The sequence below is a fragment of the Lissotriton vulgaris genome, chromosome 9 (assembly GCF_964263255.1).
Source record: "Lissotriton vulgaris chromosome 9, aLisVul1.2, whole genome shotgun sequence".
NCBI classification, from domain to species: domain Eukaryota; kingdom Metazoa; phylum Chordata; class Amphibia; order Caudata; family Salamandridae; genus Lissotriton; species Lissotriton vulgaris.
Window position 1 is genome coordinate 857999507 of NC_141697.1, and position 22812 is coordinate 858022318.

General features: G+C 44.0%; 1 protein-coding gene across 2 annotated transcripts in view; it reads left to right on the top strand.

Moving 5' to 3' along the window:
* Positions 1 to 22812, top strand: part of LOC147692371 (cytochrome P450 2G1-like) — a 615414-nt gene that overhangs the window by 294257 nt on the left and 298345 nt on the right. For both annotated transcript variants that reach the window (XM_086938596.1, XM_086938597.1), the window contains 2 exons: positions 15024 to 15165; positions 19497 to 19684. In XM_086938596.1, coding sequence (XP_086794722.1) covers positions 15024 to 15165; positions 19497 to 19684 — 330 coding nt within the window. The remainder of the gene's footprint in view (positions 1 to 15023; positions 15166 to 19496; positions 19685 to 22812) is intronic.

Below are 22812 nucleotides of genomic sequence, written 5' to 3' on the forward strand. Positions count from 1 at the left end.
AAGCCTCTCATAAATATGCCCTCAAGTTTGGTGGATTTATTCCTGTAAAGTTCATTGTAATAAATATATGGTAGCATTATCAGTTATGTTTCCCGAACGCCTTGTGTACAAAGGTGATGATGTACTCCTACTACTGGGAAGGACTCTCCACGCAGAGTGGGTGAATTATATTTATGTGCAGATTTACACATAGGCATAAAGCTATGTGTGTGGACATTTCCACAGGTAGATTTACTTTGTGAGTTAGGCCTAAAATGTAGAGGTCTACAAGTTGGACCAAAGGATGCTTAGATGAGGGCAGCACACAATAAGTAATGGACATTTTATCTAGAAACCTAAAAGTTATTTTGGCTGATTTTGTACAAAGGCTTCCGAGCGTTTGTAAAAGAGAAATACTCTAAATTTTTAAAATAATACTTTCATTTCTAAGGATCTTTAGTATGGATTTAAAAAAATCTTTTCCACTTAAATTAATGTTTTGGCCAGGGAAAAAAAAGCTAAACACCTAAAAAGGTATGAGCCAGGAGGATACACCCATCTATAGAGTGTGGAGTGTCTGAAATATAAATTCTAGAAGTGGAACCTCAGGTATTCTCTTAGCCTGATTGGAAGTCGTTTTTGTCTTTTGAATGTCTCCTTTAGTCATGTATTTCTTTTATTTTTGTTGTATAGTGCAACAGCATCCACGAGCTTTTCAGTGATTTATATTAAACCAGAGCAATACCTTAGACATAGAGCCGTCAATATCCAGTAGAATTGTTCAATGAAAACCAAACACAAATGGAGTTTGGGGAGAGGAGTAAGAAGGGGGTTAAACAAAATTCTAAATTATGAACACAGGGTGTGATCTATCTATAGAGTAGTGCCTACCAGGTAGGGGTTTATTGACAATACACTCTGGAGTAGGTTGGTCCATTAAATTTCGTGAGGAAGTGGTAAAAATAAAATGAAGTTGTAGCTTTTTCATGAATGTGTGAAAAATAGATTGAATTATGATATTTATGGACAGATCCAAGCAGAAAATGCAGCACCAGAGAAAGATCTGTTCTGCACAAAGCTGGTTGTGAATTTCAGAGTCTCTAATCTGAGATTGTTTCAGCTGTACACACTTCTTTAGTCTCCCGAGATTAGAAATAGAATGGGCAGGTACAAGGGATTGCTGATAGGCAAAACTTTGAATATTTTGCAAAAGAGTTGGAAAATGATTGTAGCTTCTAGAGGCAGTCAGGGGCATATCACCAACAACCTACTATAATTATAGCTAAGCGCACTTAGCTCTAGGATAATTATCACGGGCTATAGTTTGTTTTTATCGCAGAGATAGCGCGCTATCAGCGACGCTTATCTCCAGAGTGATAAAAACAACCGAGTTAGCTGCCAAATGTGCAATTATCGCTGGAATCAGCGATAATCCCACAACGCTTGGCGCTACACGGGTGATAGGAAAGGGCATACTTAGCCATGATATCCTCCTTCCATTGGATATCATGGCTAAATCAGATGAAAAGCAGGGGTAAGGAAAGTAGTGATAACGGAGGTTAGCGCTACTTTTCTTATCGCTCTGCGGGTTAGCATGAGGCTTGATAATAGGAGAAATGTCGCTTAGTGACATTTCTCCCGTTATTCTGGGGAGGAACGCCCACTTTGCATCTCATTAGAGATGCAAAGTCGGGCGTTAAGCGAAAGGGCGCTGAGGCAAGGGTTCACGCGATAGCGTGACCTTGCTAATAGGGCGATCCAATTATCGCCGCTTTCCGGACGAAAACGGCGGCTAAAGTGGCAATAATTGTGTTGCTGATATGCCTCTTAGAGTCATCCACTTAGGATAGGTGAAATATGATCAAATTTTCAGGTCACTAGCCTAGCTGACAGTGGGTATGGGGTTTAGTGAGGCCAGGGACGATATAAGAAGCCCTGCTGAAATGCAGTTACAAAACTTCAGACACAAGATAACAAGAACATGAACAGCAGGTTTCAGATGGTCTTCAGGTCTGAATGGTTCTAATCTTTTCAGGGTGTTTAGGAAGAGGCTAGTATGTTTAGCGATTATGTTTAAGTAATATTAGACAATTAGGAATCCATGTTATCTACTTCCATTATGTTCCCCTCTGAATGCTCAGGTCAGAACTCTTAGAAACTGTGGGGAATCTTATCAGCTTTGGTATGATTACTGGACGTAATGGAGTGCCCTCTAGCCTCTCTGCATTAAAGAATATCTAGATCACTCATTTAATGTTTTGCTTTAACGAGGGTCATCACTTGGAGGCAGGACAGACCATTTACTTTATTGGGCATTTTGTGGAGAGCTGGCGCAATTGGTGTCCCTATCTATGGCCTGTAGCCATCTCTGTCACTCATTCCAGCTCACCAGAGTTTATTTCAACAGGCTCAGAAGTATGTAAGGAGAGAGGAGTGGAGAGAGAAGCGTGGAGAAAGAGAGAGAGAGAGAGAGAGAGAGAGAGAGAGAGAGAGAGAGGGAGAGAGAGAGAGAGAGAGAATGTGAGAGAGAGGTTGGGAGGAAACAACAAGTCTCATCTTTGAATGGCATTAGCTGACGTTTTGGCTTTGCCACCAATTGTCAATGCTGAACAGTATTGGCAAAAAGTAAAAATAAATACTTGTTACAGATGCTGAACACCTGAAACAAAACAAAAAGTTGGGCTCAGGTTGTGAAATATTTGCACATTTGTATCTGCAAACATGTGTACATCAAGATGATGATTGTTTTTAAATCTACCATTCGAAGGTGGTGGGAACACATCTTGAAAGAGCAAACTAAAAATAAAAGGTGAACATCATGCCACAAACAGAGCAGAGCGTGGCATATTGCACTTCTCTGGCTCTTCAAAAAATAACAAGAATGCAACAGGGAGTGGTAGCAATGGAGGAGTGGGTGGAATTACATGGAGAGCACGAAGAGACAGGTACTTGCGGGCAAAGTAGTTCACTGATGTGAGAACAAGAAAACACATATACAGCCTTGTATTGCTATTTTTTTTGTCCTCATTCCACCAAAGGCTGTGCAAATAAACTTTCTCAACCCGTTCCATCGTCGTGAGCGCCCGGGGTTGACGTCCTTGCAATGGCCTGGGCATGCCCGCCCTGCAACTTTATTCCGAGGCCTGGTGTAATCATGGACGGCAAGGCCTTAGACCAGCCTCATTTGTCTTCCCCAATCTAACAAGGGATCCCACACCGTGCTATTTACATTTATTGCCAAACCGAGTTCTAACCGTGCAGTACTCAAAGCCGCCCATAACCAGCTTTCATATAGGGGAGGGCTAGCATCTTTCCATAGTTTGCATAATTCCCTGTGCGCTATTATGATAAGGCTAAAAAATAAAGCCACTTGTACCCCCCTTAGTAAACTAAAAAGCTCAGTGGCGATCTCAAAAACAACTCTAACTAAATTTATAGTCAAGGTCCCTTGAACCTTAAAAATGCCTTCCAGGGCCTTCTCAAACATAGACCAGAAGGGACCCAGAGAAGGACAATCATAAAAGACATGTATGTCATCTGCTTCCACTAACCCGCATCTTGAACACGATGGAGGGGGAGTCACAAACTTTGCAATCTTTTTTGGCGTGTAGTAAAGCCTGTTAATGGTGAAATAGTGGTTCTTCTTCAGGGAAGCTGATCTAACATATTTATACAAGATATAAAGAGATCTATCATAAAGAGCAACTGATGCCTCCTCCAGCCTAGAGGAATTCCAGATTTGATACATTGGGGGGGCCATAGATTCCTCCTCCTCCAGCATTTTTCTGTACCAGAGTCCCACTTCCTTCTTCATTGGGCTTGGGGATTGAAGTGCAGACTCGATATCCCAATTCCCACCTATGTTCTCTCTCTCAGCGTTAATGAATGAATGAAAATTGCACTTGTATAGCGCTAAACTACCCGGAGGCCTCGTAGCGCTTGTGACTGAATTTGCTTAACGCGGGCTCAGGGCAGGTCAGCAGAATTTGGTGTACAAGTGTGTTTTCAAGGCTGAAGGACAGGTGGTTACTGTTGCCTCGAAGGGATAGAGGGAGGGTGTTCCAGAGTTTGGCTGCAGTATGGGAGAAAGAGCGGCCTCCCCATCGAGCTTTCCTGACTCTGGCGGAAGTGGCCAGCCGGAGGGTGCAGGAGCGGAGGGAACGGGACGGGACGTAGGGAGTAGCCAAGGGATGCAGAATGGCGGGACCTGTGCGATGAAAGGCTTTGTGTAGGATACACATAGCCTTAAATTGTACTCTTGCCACTATAGGGAGCCAGTGAAGCTCCCTTAGGGCATTCCTCGCTGACTGCCAGCGAGGGAGGTTATAGAGTAGGTGGGCCGCACTATTTTGTGTGACTTGGAGCTTCTGGGTGGCAAAGGTCGGAGCTCCCATGTAGAAGGCATTCCCATAGTCCAGGCGGGAGAGTATAAGGGCCTGGACCAGGATCCTCCTTGCCTGGAATGGGAGCAGAGGGAGCACCTTCCGCAACATCCTCATAAGCCCAAAGCTGGTGGCGGCGGTCTTTGTGGCTTGGACTGAAAAGTCCAAAGCTTTATCGAACCAGATCCCGAGGCTTTTTATTTGGGACTTGGGGACAGGGGGCAGGCCCAAACATGGTGGCCAGATGGATGCAAGAACAGAGGGAGAAGGATTGCCCAATAGGATGACGTCTGTCTTCTCCCCGTTAAGTTTTAGGCAGGAAGATTGCATCCATCTGGCAACAGCCTCCAGACAGGGGCCTAAGGTGTGGGACGATCCCTCAGAGTGGTCCAGAGAGACCACCAGTTGGGTATCGTCCACGTAGGTGACGATACGCACACCAAAGGGATGGACTATCCTGTCTAGGGGTTCCATGTAGGCATTAAACAGGGTAGGACTCAGGGAGGAGCCCTGAGGGACCCCACACCTGAGTGGGTGTTTAGGAGACACCGCCTCGCCCTCAAAGACCTGGAAGAAACGGTCAGCCAGGAAGGATGTCAGCCATTCCAGGGCCGCGCCCGACACGCCCATGTCCGGCAGTCGTTGTAATAGCGTGACATGGTTCACCGTGTCGAACGCGGCGCTGAGATCTAAAAGGATGATGGCGACTTTTCCACCCCGGTCCAACACAGCTCTTGCCTCTTCCGTCACCGCTAAGAGAGCGGTTTCAGTCCCATGCAGAGGACGGAACCCTGTCTGAGAGGCCTGCAGAAGACTATTAGACTCCAGATAGTTCGTCAAGGTGTTATTTACGTGCCTCTCTAGCAGTTTGCTTAGCCAGGGGAGTAAGGAGATAGGACGGTAGTTCGTCAAGTTGTTCTGGTCAAGGTTGGGCTTCTTCAACAGAGCCCTCACCATCGCGCACTTCCATGAAGGTGGTACGGATTTAGAGGTGATGGATGTGTTGAGAACGTCCAATATGACCGGGCGAATAATGTCCATGACCTTGGTGAGGGTCTGAGGGGGTGCTGGATCGTTGGGGGAACCAGAGGTGATTTTGGGGATGAGTTTATCCAAGGCAGGAATGTCCAAAAGTGGTATTGTATCAAGCGTACAAAGGACAGAGGAATCGGAGGTTGTAGATACGAGGGGTTCCGTATCATTGTTAGCGTCCCTGAAGGAGGAGTATATGGCCTCGATTTTTTGGGAAAAGAAAACGGCCAAATCGTTACAACGATTTTGGGCGCCCTCGGCAGAGGGACACTCAGCAGGGGGTGAAATAAGGGATTTGACAATTTTAAAAATGTCCCTTGGGGCATTAGCGGCTGCATTAATTTTGCCACCATAAAAAGAAGCTTGTGCCACCTTTATCTCCTGTTTGTAGAGCTTAATGGCAGCTCTATATTCAGTTTTCCTGAGTTGGGAGTAGTCCTGTCTCCAGGCTCTCTCGATTTTCCGGCAGGCTAATTTCATGGTCTTAAGGGCAGGTGTGTACCATGGGGCTGCTTTGGGTCTTTTTATGGAGTTACTAGATTGTATGGGGAGGACCAGATCGAGTGTGCTAGAGATCCAGCCATCGAAATTGTTGGTGGCTGTGTTGGGATTCGTTACCTTCCTAGGTGGGTCTCTAGCAAACCAGGAGCAGATCTGGATATACTTGAATCTAGAGAAAGAGTCACCTATCTTCAATCTCAAGACGTCCCATGGGAGAACTCCCTCTGATGTTTCTATGTCTGACCATATTGTTATACCTGCTCTTCTGATAGGAAGAGAGAGACTATCATCGAAGCATGTCAACAGACCCGGGGAGTCCCAAATTGGGGCAAAATCTGAATAGTACTTTATGCCCCATCTCCCCTTGACTCTAGTCCATACTGAGAGTGCACGTTCCAGTACCTTGAGACGCACCTTTTTGTAAAATTTTAATGCGCCAAATTTATGAAGGAAACCAGGCCCGCCGCCCTCTTGTTCCTCCATAGTTTTCAATATTCGCCCCCAGTTGGAATCATCGGGGCTGGTAAGGAGGCATCGAATGTTTTTCAGTTGAAAAGAGAAAGCATACCATAGAATGTCAGGGAGCGCAAGACCTCCCTTCATCAATCTTCTTTTTAACTTTTTCCATGATATCCTTGAATTTTTATTTGCCCAAATAAAGCTGCCTATTTTCCCCTGGATTCTGGCCAAGGCCTTATGTGGAAAAATAATGGTATCATATTAAAGAGGTATGTCAGTTTCGGTAAGATTACCATTTTGACCAGATTGACACGACCATAGGTTGTAAGCTGGAGGTTCTGCCATCTCAGCAAAAGGTGGTCACTATCCTCGCCCACCTTCTTTATGTTAGTCAATACTATGGTATTTAGGTCTAGTGTTATTATTATACCTAGGTATCTAAACTGACTGCTTCGGGCTCCCTCCCAATTGTCTACCCCCCAGCACATTATTTCAGTTTTTTGATTATTTATCATGTACCCAGAGTGTTTACCAAAGTCTTTCATTATCTCTTCCACTCTGGGAAAGACCTCAGCCGGTACTTGCACTGATTAGCAAATCATCGGCATATAATGCCACCTTACAGCTAAAACTTCCAACAGTGAAGGGTGTAACTTGATTATCCAGCTGCAACGCTTGTGCCAAAGGCTCGATGTAGAGATCAAATAGGAGGGGCGAGATAGGACACCCCTGCCTTGTTCCTCTTTTTACGCTGAAGCGTGATGTCAACATGCCATTTAGTAATATTGCGGCGGATGCTCCCTCGTAGCATCCCCTCAGTGTCTGTATGAAGGTTGCATCGAAGCCCATCGTGCTCAGGACATCCCACATAAAGCTCCAGTTGACTCGATCGAAAGCCTTCGCAGCGTCATAAGCAGCCACTGCCAAGGGTTCCGACAGAGTCTACGCTAAGTCTATACTTCCAATCAGCTGAAGGGTTAGATCGTGTATATATCTTCCAGGCACAAAACCCTTTTGATCGGAATTAATAAACTGTGGGATTAGCCTTGCCAACCTCCCCGCCAAAACGCTTGTAAAGATCTTGTAGTCCGCGTTTAGCAGGGAGATAGGCCTGAAAGAATCTGCCTTTAGGCGGTCTTTTCCCGGTTTTAATATTAACACAATTGTGGACTCCTTTCAAGAAGGAGGTGTCCTACCCACCGGCCTGTAAATATAATTAAACAATTCACAAGTCGTGACACCAGAGTATCCTGTAATACTTTATAGAATTCTCCGGGTAGGGCATCGGGACCAGCCGCTTTATTATTCTTTATATTTTTTATATATATGCCGATTTCTTTCTCAGTAAATGGACTGTTAAGAATTTCTAGACCTTGATCTGTTAGTCTGGGAAGAGCCTTGCTCTCCAACCACCGTAAGGTGTTACCTGAGTCTGGTGAGGGCTCTTCCTCATCGTATAGTTTAGAGAATAATAAGAGTAAATGCTTTTACATGTCCTCCTGATGACATGATATTGTTCCTTGATCGTCAATAATTAAACTATTTATATTATTCCTAACCCGGTCCGCTCTGATTTTACTGGCCAATATTGCCCCAGCCTTTTCTCCATATTCATAGTTGTCCATTGCATGTACGGCCCATTGTGCTTTCACTTTTGAATCTAACAACCGACGATATTCCAGCCGTAGGCGTTCTAATTCTTCTAGGACCTGTGGCAGACTATCAGTATTCACAGTGTGCCTTTTATTCTCCAACAGAGAGATTTTACCTTCCAGGTTTTTAAATTTCAATGCCTCCTCCTTGTTGTTGTAGCTAGTGAGGCTATGGATCTGTCCTCTGATGTAGGCCTTATATGCGTCCCAAACAAACTCCATAGTAGCAGAACCAACACTGTCTAAAAAATAGTTATTCGTTGCGTGGATAACTGCATCAACTATATCTTTATTATGGAGTACGGACCTTTTTAAAGTCCATCTGGGGATAGTATTCGGCTTATACTCCCAATCAAAGATGTAAACAAAATAGGGGCATGATCTGAGAGAATAGTAGGGAGTATTTTAATATCAGAAACTGCCTCCAGCCTATCGACCAAGACATAATCTAGTCTTGAGGCATGCCCGTGTTTTTTACTGAAATACGTAAAACAAGGTTTCCCCCCCCCCTTCATTCTTCAAAGATCGATAAGGCCCACCTCATGCATCATGTTAACCAAGGCTTGTCTAGAACGTGGGGTAGTAACATGATGACTATAATTAGAGCGATCCTGTCTGGGATCAAGGAGAACATTGAAGTCCCCCCCTCTAATCATGGGGGAGGTAACCACTGTTATGTTGGACTGGACTTTGAGTAGCCAGATAGGGTCATCTATATTTGGGCCATAATATGAAACAATAGTGTGTTTACAGCCACTAAAATCGACTTGTATCAGAACCCATCTCCCCGACTGGTCTGTAGATGTAGATTTTATAATCCCCCTGGCCTCAGCCTTGATCAAAACTGCAAAACCCTTATTTATTCCAGACTGCACAGAACAGCTGAATGCTCCTATCCATCTTATTTTTCCGAAGATCTCTTTGCTTTCAATAGCACTTAGATGGGTTTCCTGTAGGAGGATGACTTTAGCCGGAGATTGCTCAACGAAACTCATTATCAATCTCCTTCTTCTGGGACAGCGAAGCCCTTTTACATTGAATGAAATGAAAGGCACTTTATTATGGGCCATTTATAGTGTCTCCCCCCCCCCCCCCTCTTTGCTATCTACCATTTGAAGGTGGTGGGAACTCATCTTGAAAGAGCAAATTAAAAATAAAAGATGAACATCATGCCACAAAAAGAGTAGAGCGTGGCATATTGCACTTCTCTGGCGCTTCAAAAAATAACAAGAAAGCAACAAGGAGTGGTAGCAATGGAGGAGTGGGTGGAATTACACGGAGAGCATGAAGAGACAGGTACTTGCGGGCAAAGTAGTTCACTGATGTGAGAACAAGAAAACACATATACAGCCTTGTATTGCTATTAATATAAGAACATTTTCTTCCCTGATGACAGCCATGGAATGATACAAGTTAACAAATCAAAAGTATGCTAAAGAAACAATGTTCTAGTAGAGGAGTGAACATAATAAGAGGCTGAACATTAATTGAATAATAAGCAAGCACATGATGTTGACATGAAAGCCAACCAATGATATGCAACAGGCTAACACAAAATGCTTTCTAATTTTTTGATTGTACACAGTTGGTCTTCTTCAACTGACAACGTAAAGCTATCTGTAAGCAGGACTGACAAATTATGCATCACAACAATTTTACAAGGGCTATTGTTGGTTCTCAGTTTGGCCCTAGATAAATACGCTTGAGGCTATTTATACATTTTTCAAATCGTCCTCCTTCTTTTTCACATGCGATTGTAGAAACCATGGCTGTGCAGGCTACAAATCATGAACTGCTGATTTGATCAAAGATCCAGCCACTTATCTTATCGTCTCATTCTTACTCCAATGCCCTTCACATTTTTCATGAGGATACTATTACTCTGATCATCTGTGATGCTTTTTTTTGCTTCTGTATATCACCATCAGTTTTGATTGAAGTTTTGGTGGAGTTAGTTGAACCCCAGAAGAGGGTGACAGTTTTAAGGGCTATAATGAGTCTAACAAACTTAAGAATAGTGAACATGTTTACATTTCTTTCTAAACTCAGCATACCACAAAGCTGAAGTAAGAGTTGTAAATTATTACAAAATAATTGATTGCTTGTTGGCTTGATGCCTCATTTAGTGTACATATTTAAGAGCATACTTTGACTGTTAACTTTTTTGAGATGCAGTGGGAATACATGACAGAGGCTGATGAGTCACTTCTCCTGGTGCCTAATGGGTGACTGTGGGGTCTCACTTAAAGTACGTTTCTAGAGTTGAATGGTGAGGGAGTAGACTGCAATGAGAGTTATATATCTTAATGTTGCAATTTCTGAGGATATGTTATCTTAATTGAAAATACTAAGCCATACACCCTCTGCCCACCAACATCTCAAGTTAGAACCTGAACTGGATTCTATTTTTACTGTGGGAGAGATTGTGTTTGAGATTTTTGAAGTTTATGATCTCTTTTCGTCCGCCTTGCTTAAGTGGTTACCTGAACAAGAGACCAGTTTACATACCAATTTTGCTGAGGATACCTGTGAGAATGATAAATTAATCCTTTTGGATATTTACCGCTTATGTTTTTGCTACCAAACTGGAAAGCAAAATGTGGGGTTTCCACATAAGCTCCTAACCTTCACTAGTGGCTTTAATTGAATTATTGCTACTGAATCAAGTTACCACAGTGAAGTAGGCACTTTTCCTGTACGTTGTGAAAATTAGCTATTATCTGTACTGAATTGAAAAAAATGTTTTTAGATTTTATTGCTAAATTTGATGAATTGAGACTTAGCTTTCAGACCTACCTTATTGTACATGGTTCATTTCAAGTGTTGCCTTGGCTGAGAAGAGAGAGGGCTAGATCCATTGATGGTCTTCTGATTTGATTGGCCAAAATATTCAATTACATTAGTCAAGGCTTTCAACCTCCAAGTAAAATTCTTTATTTCAAATTACATTGCAGGTTGAGGGGCCAATCTTTTATTTAATATGTGTATACAAAACACAATACTTATATTGATAGAGATAGAGTCCCCGCAATGGTTTACAAAACAATCATCAAATAGAGTGTATGCATGTTATTTGCTGATTTTCTATTAATCATATGCAAGATGAAAGATAAAATGATGTCACTGATTGACGCAATTTGGGGGGAGAGGGTCCCAGAAAGAAGCTGGCAGCAGCCGGCCGCAGAAAAGTCAGCAAAGAAAAGACGTTAAGATGGTTTGATTGAGAAATACTAATGGTAAAACATGATCACATGCTTCAGCAAAAACTACCTACTGTCATAAAGGAAAGACCATTATTTAATTATTATAGAAGCATGGCACCTGCACAAAAACCTAACAAGGCTCGCAACTTCACAGGGTTATAATGAGAATAATGTAAACACTATTATAATGTACTTGCAGTTTGTCTGGTAAATGAACGGTCAGTAGATATCATTTAATTTAGCCTGTAGGAGATTCAAGAAACCATATTTATGCAGAAGAATAGATAGTTCCCAGGAACTGATTCTTTACCACTTAATAATATACTCTATGAGCGAACGTGTGGACTCAAGCACGGTAGGATAATGAATATTAAATAAGGCGCAGAAATGAACGTGTAATGAGAAATCCTTGCCTTCTTTCCAAACAGGTTTTCACAAATGGTTGAATGTCACAATATAGTGATTAATTTAATCAACATGCATATTTATCTACTCCACAATATTAACTACCAACATATCATTAAAGGGAAGAATAGATTTACTGTTCTCAACTCAACCTCAACTTGCCTTGACATTATGCTGCTAGTGGGTACTACGGAGTCGACAGAAGTGCAAGGCATTAATACAATTGTAATATTGTGGTAGAACACCTTATAAAGGAATTTTTTCAATAGACTAAACTTTCTGGTTGTTTGCAATATACTTACCCTCCATTTATCTGAAGTTAGCATTTGACCCTGCAAGCCACAGCAAATTGTGCATAAAGTTGAGAAAGAAATTATAGGTTTGGAAAATGATCTGATCCGCGATTAAAATATATTTCACAAAGAGTTCCTCTTCTGGGTCAGTTAGCAGACCAGATTGATGTCTGGGCAAAAAGTAACCTTTTCTTCCTAAGAGCAGTCTATCTTCTGGAAAGGGAGAATAGGCGTGCAGAACCTTTGAGTTGTGTGTTTCCCTCCTCTGTGTCTATTTCACTCAATCAGAGATTTTCCAGGAAATATTGAGGTGTTTCAGGGAGCCATGGGTGGATCTCTTTGCCTTTTGCCAGGGTGCTCAGCTTCACAGATTTTGATTCCTTTTTCCATGCTAACATGTGTGAAAGGTGGATGGGTTGAAATTCTTTTCTCCCAGAAGTCTCCTGTATGCTTTTCCTCCCTTTCCTCTCATAAGGAGAGTATTTACAAGATCATGGAGAAGAGAGAGTGGATATTTAACTGGTAGTTCCAGCTTGGTGGTACTGCCTTTGATTTCCCCTACTGGGTTTATCCCTTTAAATCCCTCTCCCCTGAGGTTTCCAGCTCTCCCAGTGGCATTCCTTTTACAACTATCCTGGAGTCTGGGCTTGAAAGTCAGAATTAGAAGCCTGTAGTATTTTTCCAGATATAGCCCCCTCAATTAGCAATTCTAGAAAGGTCAGTACTCTAAAAATATATATGAGATACTGGATGAAATTCTCCAGTTGATATGTTAACAGAAAAAATGTGCCATCACTTTAAGGAAGGGGCATAATTGTGGAATTCTTAATGCCTTGTTTTCTATTGCGGCTGGCTTTATCCACCAGCGGGCATTTATTGAGGCAATAAAGGGCAGTTCGATCCTTTAGCTGCTTGCTTATTCAAGAGCTCTTTTACTCGGGAAGACCAGCAGTGCGCAGCCCTGCCCCTTCATGGGATATTCTGCAGGTCATAAGTATAAGATCCCCCATTCAAATCTCTGTTTTTCATTTCTTTAAAGCTTCTGTCCTTAAAAGTGTTTTTCCTTGCAGCAATTACTTGAGGGAAGAGGTGAGAGTAAATTGGAACTCTGTTGAGTCATTACCCTTTTAATAATTTGTTTTGTGACAAAAAGGTTTGGTAACCAGATCCCTCCTTCTCCCCCAAGATCTCTTCTTCTTTTCATCAATCACGGGACATTGTGATACCTACCTTTCTGCCATCTTTGCATCAGGAATCCTTTTACACTCTTTCGAACTTCATAGGTTCTTTTCCATTTACCTTGAAAGAACAACACATTTTAGAAAGACAGCTTTCTTTTAATGACTTTGAGCCTAGATAAGAAAGGCAATCATTCTGCTCCTACAGCAATAGGTAATTGGATTTAAACCCTAATTTGATTGACTTACCATAAAGCAGGAGTATCTATACTTAACGATGTTCAGGGCTATGAGAATCACTTTCTTCTGCACATCCTTCAAAGGCTTCTGTCTGAAAAACATTTGTACTGTCTCTACCTGGACATAGTCACACACTTTCATTTCTCACTATAGATTATGAATGGGGGAGGTTTTGTCTGCTTCCTTATGTACAGTTGCATTTTCCACAGTTAATTAGCTAGGTAATGCTTGTACTCATTGTGAAATACATCTTCATTTTGTGCTGTGCTGCGTAGACACTTCTGTGTTGTTTATGTTTATGAGGGACTGGGGTATACGCTACAATTGTAAGGATTGGGACAAGGAAGATAGAAAAGATAGATAATGGCTTGGTTACTTGCCATTAATCTTTGTTTTTCCGAGTCATGGGGCCTGATTTAGAAGTAAGAGGAGGGAGGGAATACTTTGTCACAAACATGACGGATATCCAGTCTGCCATATTATGATAACCCATAGGATAGAATGTAATTTAGTGACGGAGATCCCATCTGCCATATTATGATGATCCCCATTGGATAGAATGTGATGTAATGCAGAGGAAGGGATATCCGTCACGTTTGTGACAGAGTGTTCCCCTCTGCTGCCTTCTAAATTAGGCCCATAGACATCTTCGTCACAGTCCTAGGTTCACACCTCTCCCTCTCTGTAAAGGAAAGGAAAAATTGCATTTAGTGATATCAGGAAGTCTCCTACTCTCCCCCTCCTATTTGGGTCACAGGTCAAGGTTTCCCTTTGGTAGTCATATTTGGAGGGAAACAAGTTAGGAGTATTTTATAGACTGGGTTGATGCTGTTTGCAGGGACTGGAATGGGCAAGACGGCTGAGTTTGTGGGAATACCTTCCAGTAATGGTAATACCACACCCAATCATTCTGTTAACCCTCTTTACCTGCCGGCTAGTGCTTGACCATAAGTATGTGAAAGTAAACTTTGCAGATTTAAAAAGGTGAGGCTTTTTTGGTATTCAGCAAACACTACCCAATACATGACCATCTTGCGAGTCCAGTGGCGGCTCCTCCATTAGGGAGGAGCAGCGCCACCCCACTGCTTTCTCGCAGTGCGAGGAGCAGAATATAAACTGGTATTTTAAATACCATTTTATTTTCTGCTTTTCACGCTGCGAGAAAGCAGAAGACACAGGTATGCCTGGTTGGGGGCAGGCGGGAGGCTATGTCTGGTTTGGGACGGCGGGTGAGCAGGTCGGGGATGAGTGGCTTGCACCACTCTGAGTGCCCTGACTGCTTGGTCGGCCCTGTGGCAGACCTAAGCAAACATGCGCACTCTACATTTTCCCTATGTAGGCTGCATGCAGCCTTCAAAGAGGAATTGGCCTCCCAACAGGTTTCCGGGACTCCGCACCAATCACAACGCTGCCATTGCAGCATTGTGATTGGCTACAGGAGGGAAGGGAGCATGCCTGTTCCTGTTCAGGACTGGCACTGGAGCAGAGGCGACGCAGGACCCGGATAAGGTAAGTTTGAGTTTTATTTATATTTTACCACCCCATAGTAACACCCGCATAATAAACCCTACGATTACCCCTCCCCCTTAGCCCCCACCCACAAGAATTACGAGCCACAACTGTGCTCGTCTTCTTTTATGAACTTTAATCTAACCAAAAGAGCACCTTAACAAAAATAATTTTGTGTTTCCCATCAAAGGAAAAAGAAAATCCTTCCACAGAATTTCAAAAGAGGAACATGGTCATCACTGTTTTGGGCTTGTTCATCGCTGGTTCAGACGGCGCAAACAGAACTCTGAAACATGCTCTCTTAATTCTGCTAAAATATCCAGACATTCAAGGTAATTCAGGCTAATATAGTAATAAATTGTTGTATTTGATCATTTAGCTACTGATTCCTTTTTATGTATCATTGTATCAAATGTTTTCAATCAAGGGGCAATCTGCCATTTTGCAAATCAAAGCTGATTGGGCATCTGCACACTTGTCATTCCTCCATTGAAAATATTATATTGTAACAAATTCATAGAAGTATATGACTGACATGTATATCCCACCTTTCAGTTTCAAATTATTTTGTGGCACTCCAAAATAAAATTTGCAATTAGCAATATAATGCCTAGAAGCCTGTAATTCCGGTAAATGCCCATGTCTAATGACCTTATTGCAATCGAGCTGTAAGGTCTGTAATCACCTGCGATGAATGAAAGATGTAGCTGCTGAAATGTGATAACTTACTCCAGTTGAGTTCTTACAACTCAATGTTTGTTGTCATAATCAGCAATCATAGAGAAAGGAAGTTCCAGAGCATACTTACAGCTACAGTTTTAAACAAGGAAAATGAGACATTGCTTTACCTTCGCCTGAAAAAATGATCAACAGAAATGAGATTTTTATGGCAACAAGTTTATTTTTTCCATGCTATAGGTCATTACAGGGGAGATACCATCTCTGCATGTTTCCGGATGCAGGGCGGCCCTCCAGAGACACGAGACATTCAGGCCTCATTTACGTTGACATGCCCACTAGCAATCCCGGCCCTACTCTATACGTCCCTTCCTCTGATTCTGAGCGCTATCTGCTCATGAATTTTCCTCCCCTTTCCCCATAAATATCACTGGAGCTTCTATTCAAACTAAAATCTGGGTCGCCATCGGATCCTTGCTCTGCAAAGTTCCTTGCCAAGATAGCGCATGTCATCAATCCTATAATTAATCCGGTTCTTAATCACTCTTTTAACACTGGCACTGTTCCTAGCACTTGGAAAAAGTCCCTCATCCTTCCATTATTAAAAAAACCCAACCTTGATCCCCTTGCCCATTCCAATTATAGACCTATTTCGCTTCTCCCGCCCTTGGCCAAAGTTGTAAAAAAACATTTCCATTCCTCCCTCTCCAATTTCCTCGAGGCTCATGACATTCTCCATCATACTCAGTCCGGGTTTCTCTCAAATTTGAGTACAGAAACGGCGTTGTTGGAGATAACCGAATCCATTAAGGAGGTTTTGGACAATGAAGGGAAGGCGATGCTGGTCCTGCTAGATTTGTCGGCGGCTTTTGATACCGTATCTCATGACCGTCTTCTTTTAAGACTCCAGGAGATTGGCTTGAGAGGGACGGTATTCAGTTGGTTTGCGTCCTTTCTATCTGACCGCCAACAATCAATGTGGGCCCCTCCACTCTCAGCCTCAATTCCACCTCTGAAGGTAGGAGTCCCAGAGGGATCTATTTTAAGTCCTACTCTCTTTAATATATATATGTCCCCCTTGGCTGCCTTGGTGGAGTCTTATGGAGCCCGGATTGTGGCTTATGCCGACAATATGCAGCTGCTTTTTACCTGTGACAAGAATACTGATTTCAACGGCGCTAATATCATGAGTTGTCTCAAGGCGGTTTTCTCGTGGTTCCATCTGAATCAACTAAAATGCAATTCAGATAAATCAAAGGTTATCTTTTTTGGCTGCCCCCCTGATGCCAACTGGAAATCCTGGTGGCCAGCCGATATGTTTCCCCCTTCAGCTGCCACCACAATGGAGAAAAATCTGGGTGTGAAAGTGGACAATGGACTGACTCTCAAACCCCAGATTCTTGGTGTAGCAGGACAATGTTTTGGCCTCTTAAAAATCCTTAGAAAATTTCTTCCCTTTCTGTCACACGTCCATAGAAGGATCACGGTACAGGCCTTGATTGGATCACGATTGGATTATGCTAACATACTTTATCTAGGCCTCCCGGAGTATCTCCTTACCCGCCTACAATCTGTTCAAAACTCAGCCGCTAGAGCAATCTTTGGCCTTAGTCGTAGGTCCAACACCTCTGTTCTTTTAAACTCGCTTCACTGGTTGCCGGTGCGTAAACATATTATTTTTAAGTCTCTTACTATGGCGTTCAAATCTCTTCATGGCATTGGCGCCTTCTATCTAAGGAATAGAGTACATTTCTACCATCCTTTCAGATCCCTACGGTCATCCTCCCAAGTGCTGGCTATTGTTCCAAAAATCAAAGAAGCTCGCATTGGGGGACGCTCCCACAGACTTCTGGCACCTCAATTGTGGAACAAACTACCTCTGTCTCTCAGGAAGCTGGACAGTCTGCTCTCCTTTAGGAAAGAGCTCAAAACGTGGCTGTTTGGACAGTAGCCTCCTGCGTTCTTCTCGGTTTTGGCCCTGCAGATCGTATAGCGCCGGGAAACTTTGCCTGAGTAGCTGAGCGCTTTACAAGACAATCTCTAACATAACATAACATAACATAGAGCATCTCCAGACTTACCATCATTATCTGTGCAGGGCAAACCAGATCTTCATTCTGCAGCTGCATTCCCCTGTTGGAGGCGTTGGCTCTGGGTTTCAGGGACTCCTCACAGCTCCTTCCAGAAGTGGACTATGTGCGCTAAGTGTATGAAAGCACCTGTTATAATAGAGAAGGGCTGCAAAAAGCACTGCAACACCTTCTGGATTTACCTTCAAATGGTTGCTGTTCATCCAGTTTAAGGGTGGGCGTAGTTAGTGAAGTAGCGCTACGCGAAGCTATGCGAAGTGCACTTCGCACTACGCGAACTTCACGTAGCACTACGCGAGCTGCGTAGGAGCATGTTCGCACTGTGCAAGATGCGTTTTCAATGATTGCACAGTGCGGACAAGCATCCGGCACTGTGCAATCATTGAAAACGGCATCTTGCACAGTGTGAGCTGTAGTTTTTTGCTGCTCGAGTAGATTATTACTCGAGCTGCAGCTTTCTCAACGCGAACTGGTAGTTTCTCATTGAGAGCCGTCGCGAGCATGCGCAACCACTCACAATGAGAAACCTTACCTCCCCGCATTGAGAATCTCGCCGGGATGTCATTTTGCTTGCTCGCGGTCGCGAACATGACATTCAGGACCGCGAACAAAAAAAAAATAAGCTCTGCACTATGCTACAATGCACTACGCGCGTTCGCACTGTGCTACGTGCAGCTCGCGTAGTGCGAAGTTGCGCAAACTTCGCAAACTCCGCTAGCGTAGCGTAGTGCTTCGCCCAGGGTTAATCCAGTTGCCGATGTGCAGCATGGTATATTGGAATTCAGAAATGGAATCAGGCTTGTTGTCCATGGTAAATATTAGTTGTAGATCATCTGTATAATTAAATGTGCTCACATTTATATTCCTTAAGGACAGAATCAGAGTGAGTAGATACAGATTAAATAGGTGGGGCGATAATAAAGATCCCTGTGGCACTCCGCAAGTTTGACTTCACATTAGGTGCAGTAAAGTAGGAGAGGCAGACCGACTAGGAGCGATCCTCCAAGAAGGTTATAATCCACCTGAGAGCCGAACCCTGAAGTCCTGCGTCCCTAACACGATCCACCAAAATTCCATGGTCGACCATATAATATACATATTATTTTTTTATTATTTATTGCCAACTGATAGTAGGTAGGACAGAATATAGACAGATATGTTTCTCTTTACTTGTTTTTACGAATGTGCTGGTTATGTATGCATATGTTGATGACTGACTTCCAAAAACATAGATAAACGAAAAATAGGCGAAGTGCTTGTTACGGAAAGAATTACCTGATGTACAATTCCATTCCCAAAAAGATTTTTAAAATTGCTCACTGACTTTTTGTGAATGGAATTGTATTTTGCGAACCAACCTATGTGATAATAGGTCAGTTCACCAAATGCCAAATTGCAGGAGGATCACATAAGGTCTTGCCTAATTAATATTCAATAGGCAGGGTGATATTTGCTAGCCCCTGTGATTGGATGATTCGATGCAGTTACTGTGATGGTGGTATGTATGCCTATGATTGCATTCCAAAATGGAAAACCATTTCTTTAAAAGCAGTCGGTGTTTCTTTAAAGATTCAGCGCTGCTTTTGAAATAAATTACATTTTTATTTTGGAAGGCAGTGGTCCCTTGAACCACTGCCTACTCCCTCCGAGGCCAGCACGATTCCCACTCGCAAAAGCTTTTTACGGTCTTGAATCCCGTCATTTTGCAAATCACAGGGTTTTTGATCGAAAAAGGGCACCATAAATTCCTTTCCGGGAACCTTGTCTGATGATTCAAAAATAGTTTACTATTAAGACTACCGAGTAAATATGCTTGCATATCCACACAGCACACAAAATGTTATTCTTGTATTTCTCAACATGCCTTAATTCTTACATGGACCATTTACCAACAGACAAGATTCACGAGGAGATTGATAAAGTGATTGGCAGAATCCGCAGGCCTGCTATCGAGGATAGGATTAAAATGCCCTATACAGATGCTGTTATCCACGAAGTTCAACGATACAGTGACATTTTTCCCATGGGAGTACCACACATTGTGGTACAAGACACACAGTTCAGAGGATTCACTATCCCGAAGGTATATTTTCATACATATTTCTTCCTTCAATAAAAAAAAACTGGTGCTTGCTAAGGAGTGTTTATAAGTGATACCTTATACATAGAAACGTCGGTCTATGAAAAGCGAAAAATCAAAAATTTGTCACTGTGCAAACTGTATATTGAACCTTTTTATAAGCTGTTTTAATGGGTGTGCTCAGGTCGCGGGTGCGTGCAATTTACGATGTGTAGCTTGCTGTAGGTTTCCTTATTCGTCATGAAAATGAGATACTCCGTGAACGCATTGTCAGAAAGACACCAATTCCATCCTGAAAAGAACCACAGCTTTATATAATGTAGTCCATCAGTGAGATAAATCACCACAAAACCAGAAACAAAGGATACTCATTCACTGTAGGTTCACACAACAATGCCATGTAACTTGTAATGCAGGTTGCAAAGATGTTAAGACCAATGTTTCATTGGACAAGAGGGCTGATCAATTCAGATTTTTTATATAACCACTGATTGACTATGCAAACTAATTCAATGTGTGTAAATGTGTCTTATGTGGGTATCCGAAAATATGTCACGGATCCCCACCTCCTGGATCTAGACTGGAAAACTTGGCCACAGTATATGTGTAGATGACATAGAATAATTATAGACTTTCATGGTTCCTCTCAGAATCTCTGTAGTGCCATGGGGATGCATGTCTAAAAATTATAAACCTTTGTCCTAAAATGTTTCTTTCGCAACAATTTTACACATTATAGTTCACCAGAAGTTCTGTATAAAAACCGAGGGGCAGATTTACAAGCCCCCTGCGCCACCAGCACGTCACTTTTCGTGACGTACTGGTGGCGCAGGGGGCTCCTTCATATTAAAAAGGACAGGAAAAGCCACCCTGCATGACGTTTCCTTTCCTAGTAAATACGGCCCCTTCACACGCAGCACTTTGCGTGGAAGGGGTGGTCCATGGGTGTTGTTGTGGGTGTTTCCATGCAACACCCATGGAACCAGACACATCTCCAAATTTATGAGAAATCGTAAATCTGGAGATGCGTGTGAATGCTACACCACCCTAGAGGTGGCGTAGCAAGGCGCAACGTGGAGAAATATGTTCATTTCTCCTCGGTTTTTCCCTCTTTCAATGCGTGCTGCATTCTACATCAAGCATTGAAAGAGGAAAATGCCTTTAGTGATTTTTTTTGTGCAGAAAGGAGTTCCCTTCCTGCACAAAAACAATCTCCCTATGACGCAGGCCTACTTGCACCATGGTGCAAGGGTGCATGCGCCAGAGCATGGCGGCAGTTTGTGTGCCAGTGCAGGGGGAAGCACAGAGATGCAACATATTCTTGTAAATATGTTGCATCCCTGTGCTTCGGAAGTACCACAGAGTGGCACAGCCAAAGGGATTCCGGCACCACACTGCAGCACTTCCTTGTACATCTGCCCGAAGATACAAATACTCCTCCAGGAGTTTTATAAAGTATAGGGTACAGTAAATAGCGGGTGCTGCATGATTTATTAATGCACTGTTATGAGTCTAAAACTCCAAAAAGGAGAGCATTAAAATAATCAGAGTTAGCGCCTTGATCTCTGCATATTTTCCCCTTATTCCAAAGATATCTCGTGTGATATATTCTGCCTGCATTTAACAGGCAAAATGTGCATGGGGAAAATCCCAGAAATGGGATTTGGCATTAAAACTCCGAATCCCGGGGGAAGAGCTGAGCCGGCGTCAGCAATGGCCGCCTGAAGATCAGCTCCGGCCGCATATCATGCCCGATATCCTGCCCCCCGCCCAGCTAATCTGGCAGGGAATCCCAGCCGTGACCGACGGTGCCACCCCTGACTTTTTTGGACCCTCCGGGACCGCGTAGTGCCGCTCCGACGTTTGCAGCCTACGCTTTAACTTGCGTGGCCTGCCCCCCCGACCGCAGTTCAACAACATCGGCCGCCGGGACGGCCTTTTGCCGGCCCGGCCGGCGGTCGGGGCGGGCCGGGGTTTCACCCCGGGGCCTGCTTTTTTGCGTGCGGGACCCCCACTGGGCATAGGGGGGGGTCCTAAAAATTGAAGGGGGCTGAAAATCTGCCCTTGGTGAGCCCCGGAGGGCCTTTACTGCTAATGCCCCCTGGACTTTGCCTGTGTTGACGGGGGAGGTGCCCTGGTGCTTGGAGTGGGCCTCCCCAGTGTTGTTGGGGCCACGTCGAAGGAGGATCAGAGGGGGGTGAGGTAAAGTGACGTTTCCCCCCAGGCTGCAGTCGGGTGCCCGATAAACGCCTGAAGGCGGTGCGACCCTGCGGGGCATCCCCTGGAGTTCTGCCCAGAGGAGTGGGCCCCCGGGGGCAGAGTGGAGCCCCAACAGACAACGTGGACGACGGGGAGCTGCGAAGCTACGAGGCCTAGCCTTCTGACTAGTGGCTGCAAGCGGGCTGGAGGTGGCCGGAACCCCCGTGTTCCGGGAGTGGAATCCCACCTGAAGATCCTATGGGAGGGTCTCCCTGGCTTGTTGGACCTCTGTATGCCTCTGTAGGTGGTGGTCTGGTCCGGATTGGAAGGAGGTCCGCATTGTTGTTCTCATTGCTGTGCCGCTGCTGCTGGGGGGCCTGGTCCCGGGTTCCCTGATAGTTGAGGCGGAAGAGGTGGTTTGGCTGACGGTGTCCTGGCTGGCCGAGAGTTGAGCCTGCAACAATGTCGATGAAGACGGACCCCGAGCGACAGGGCCCCGAGACCACCAGAGGGGCCCGGCAGGTCCAGTCCAATAAGCTGGACAGATATACCCTACCTAAGGGGTCACCGGCTGAACCTAAGAGGGGTCCGAGTGGCGGAATGGGCGATAATCCTGCTGATGATGAGCCTACGTTCACGGATTTCATGGCGGCGATCACCGGGGTCCGCACTTCCCTGGGGCAGCAGATGGAGACTCTGGATGCCAAGCTCGACACGGTGTCGATTGAGATAGGATTGATCGGAGCCGACCTGTTGAAGGCTAACGAGAAGGTTAAGTCGCTGGAGCTTAAAACGACTAGCCTTATTGATGATGTGAGCCAGCTTCAGCGTGAGGTGGGTGAGCTTCGATCCGCGAGGGAAGCTGTGGACTGGCGGCTGGACGACTACGAAGGGCGGGATCGACGCAATAATGTCCGCATCCTTGGCGTTCC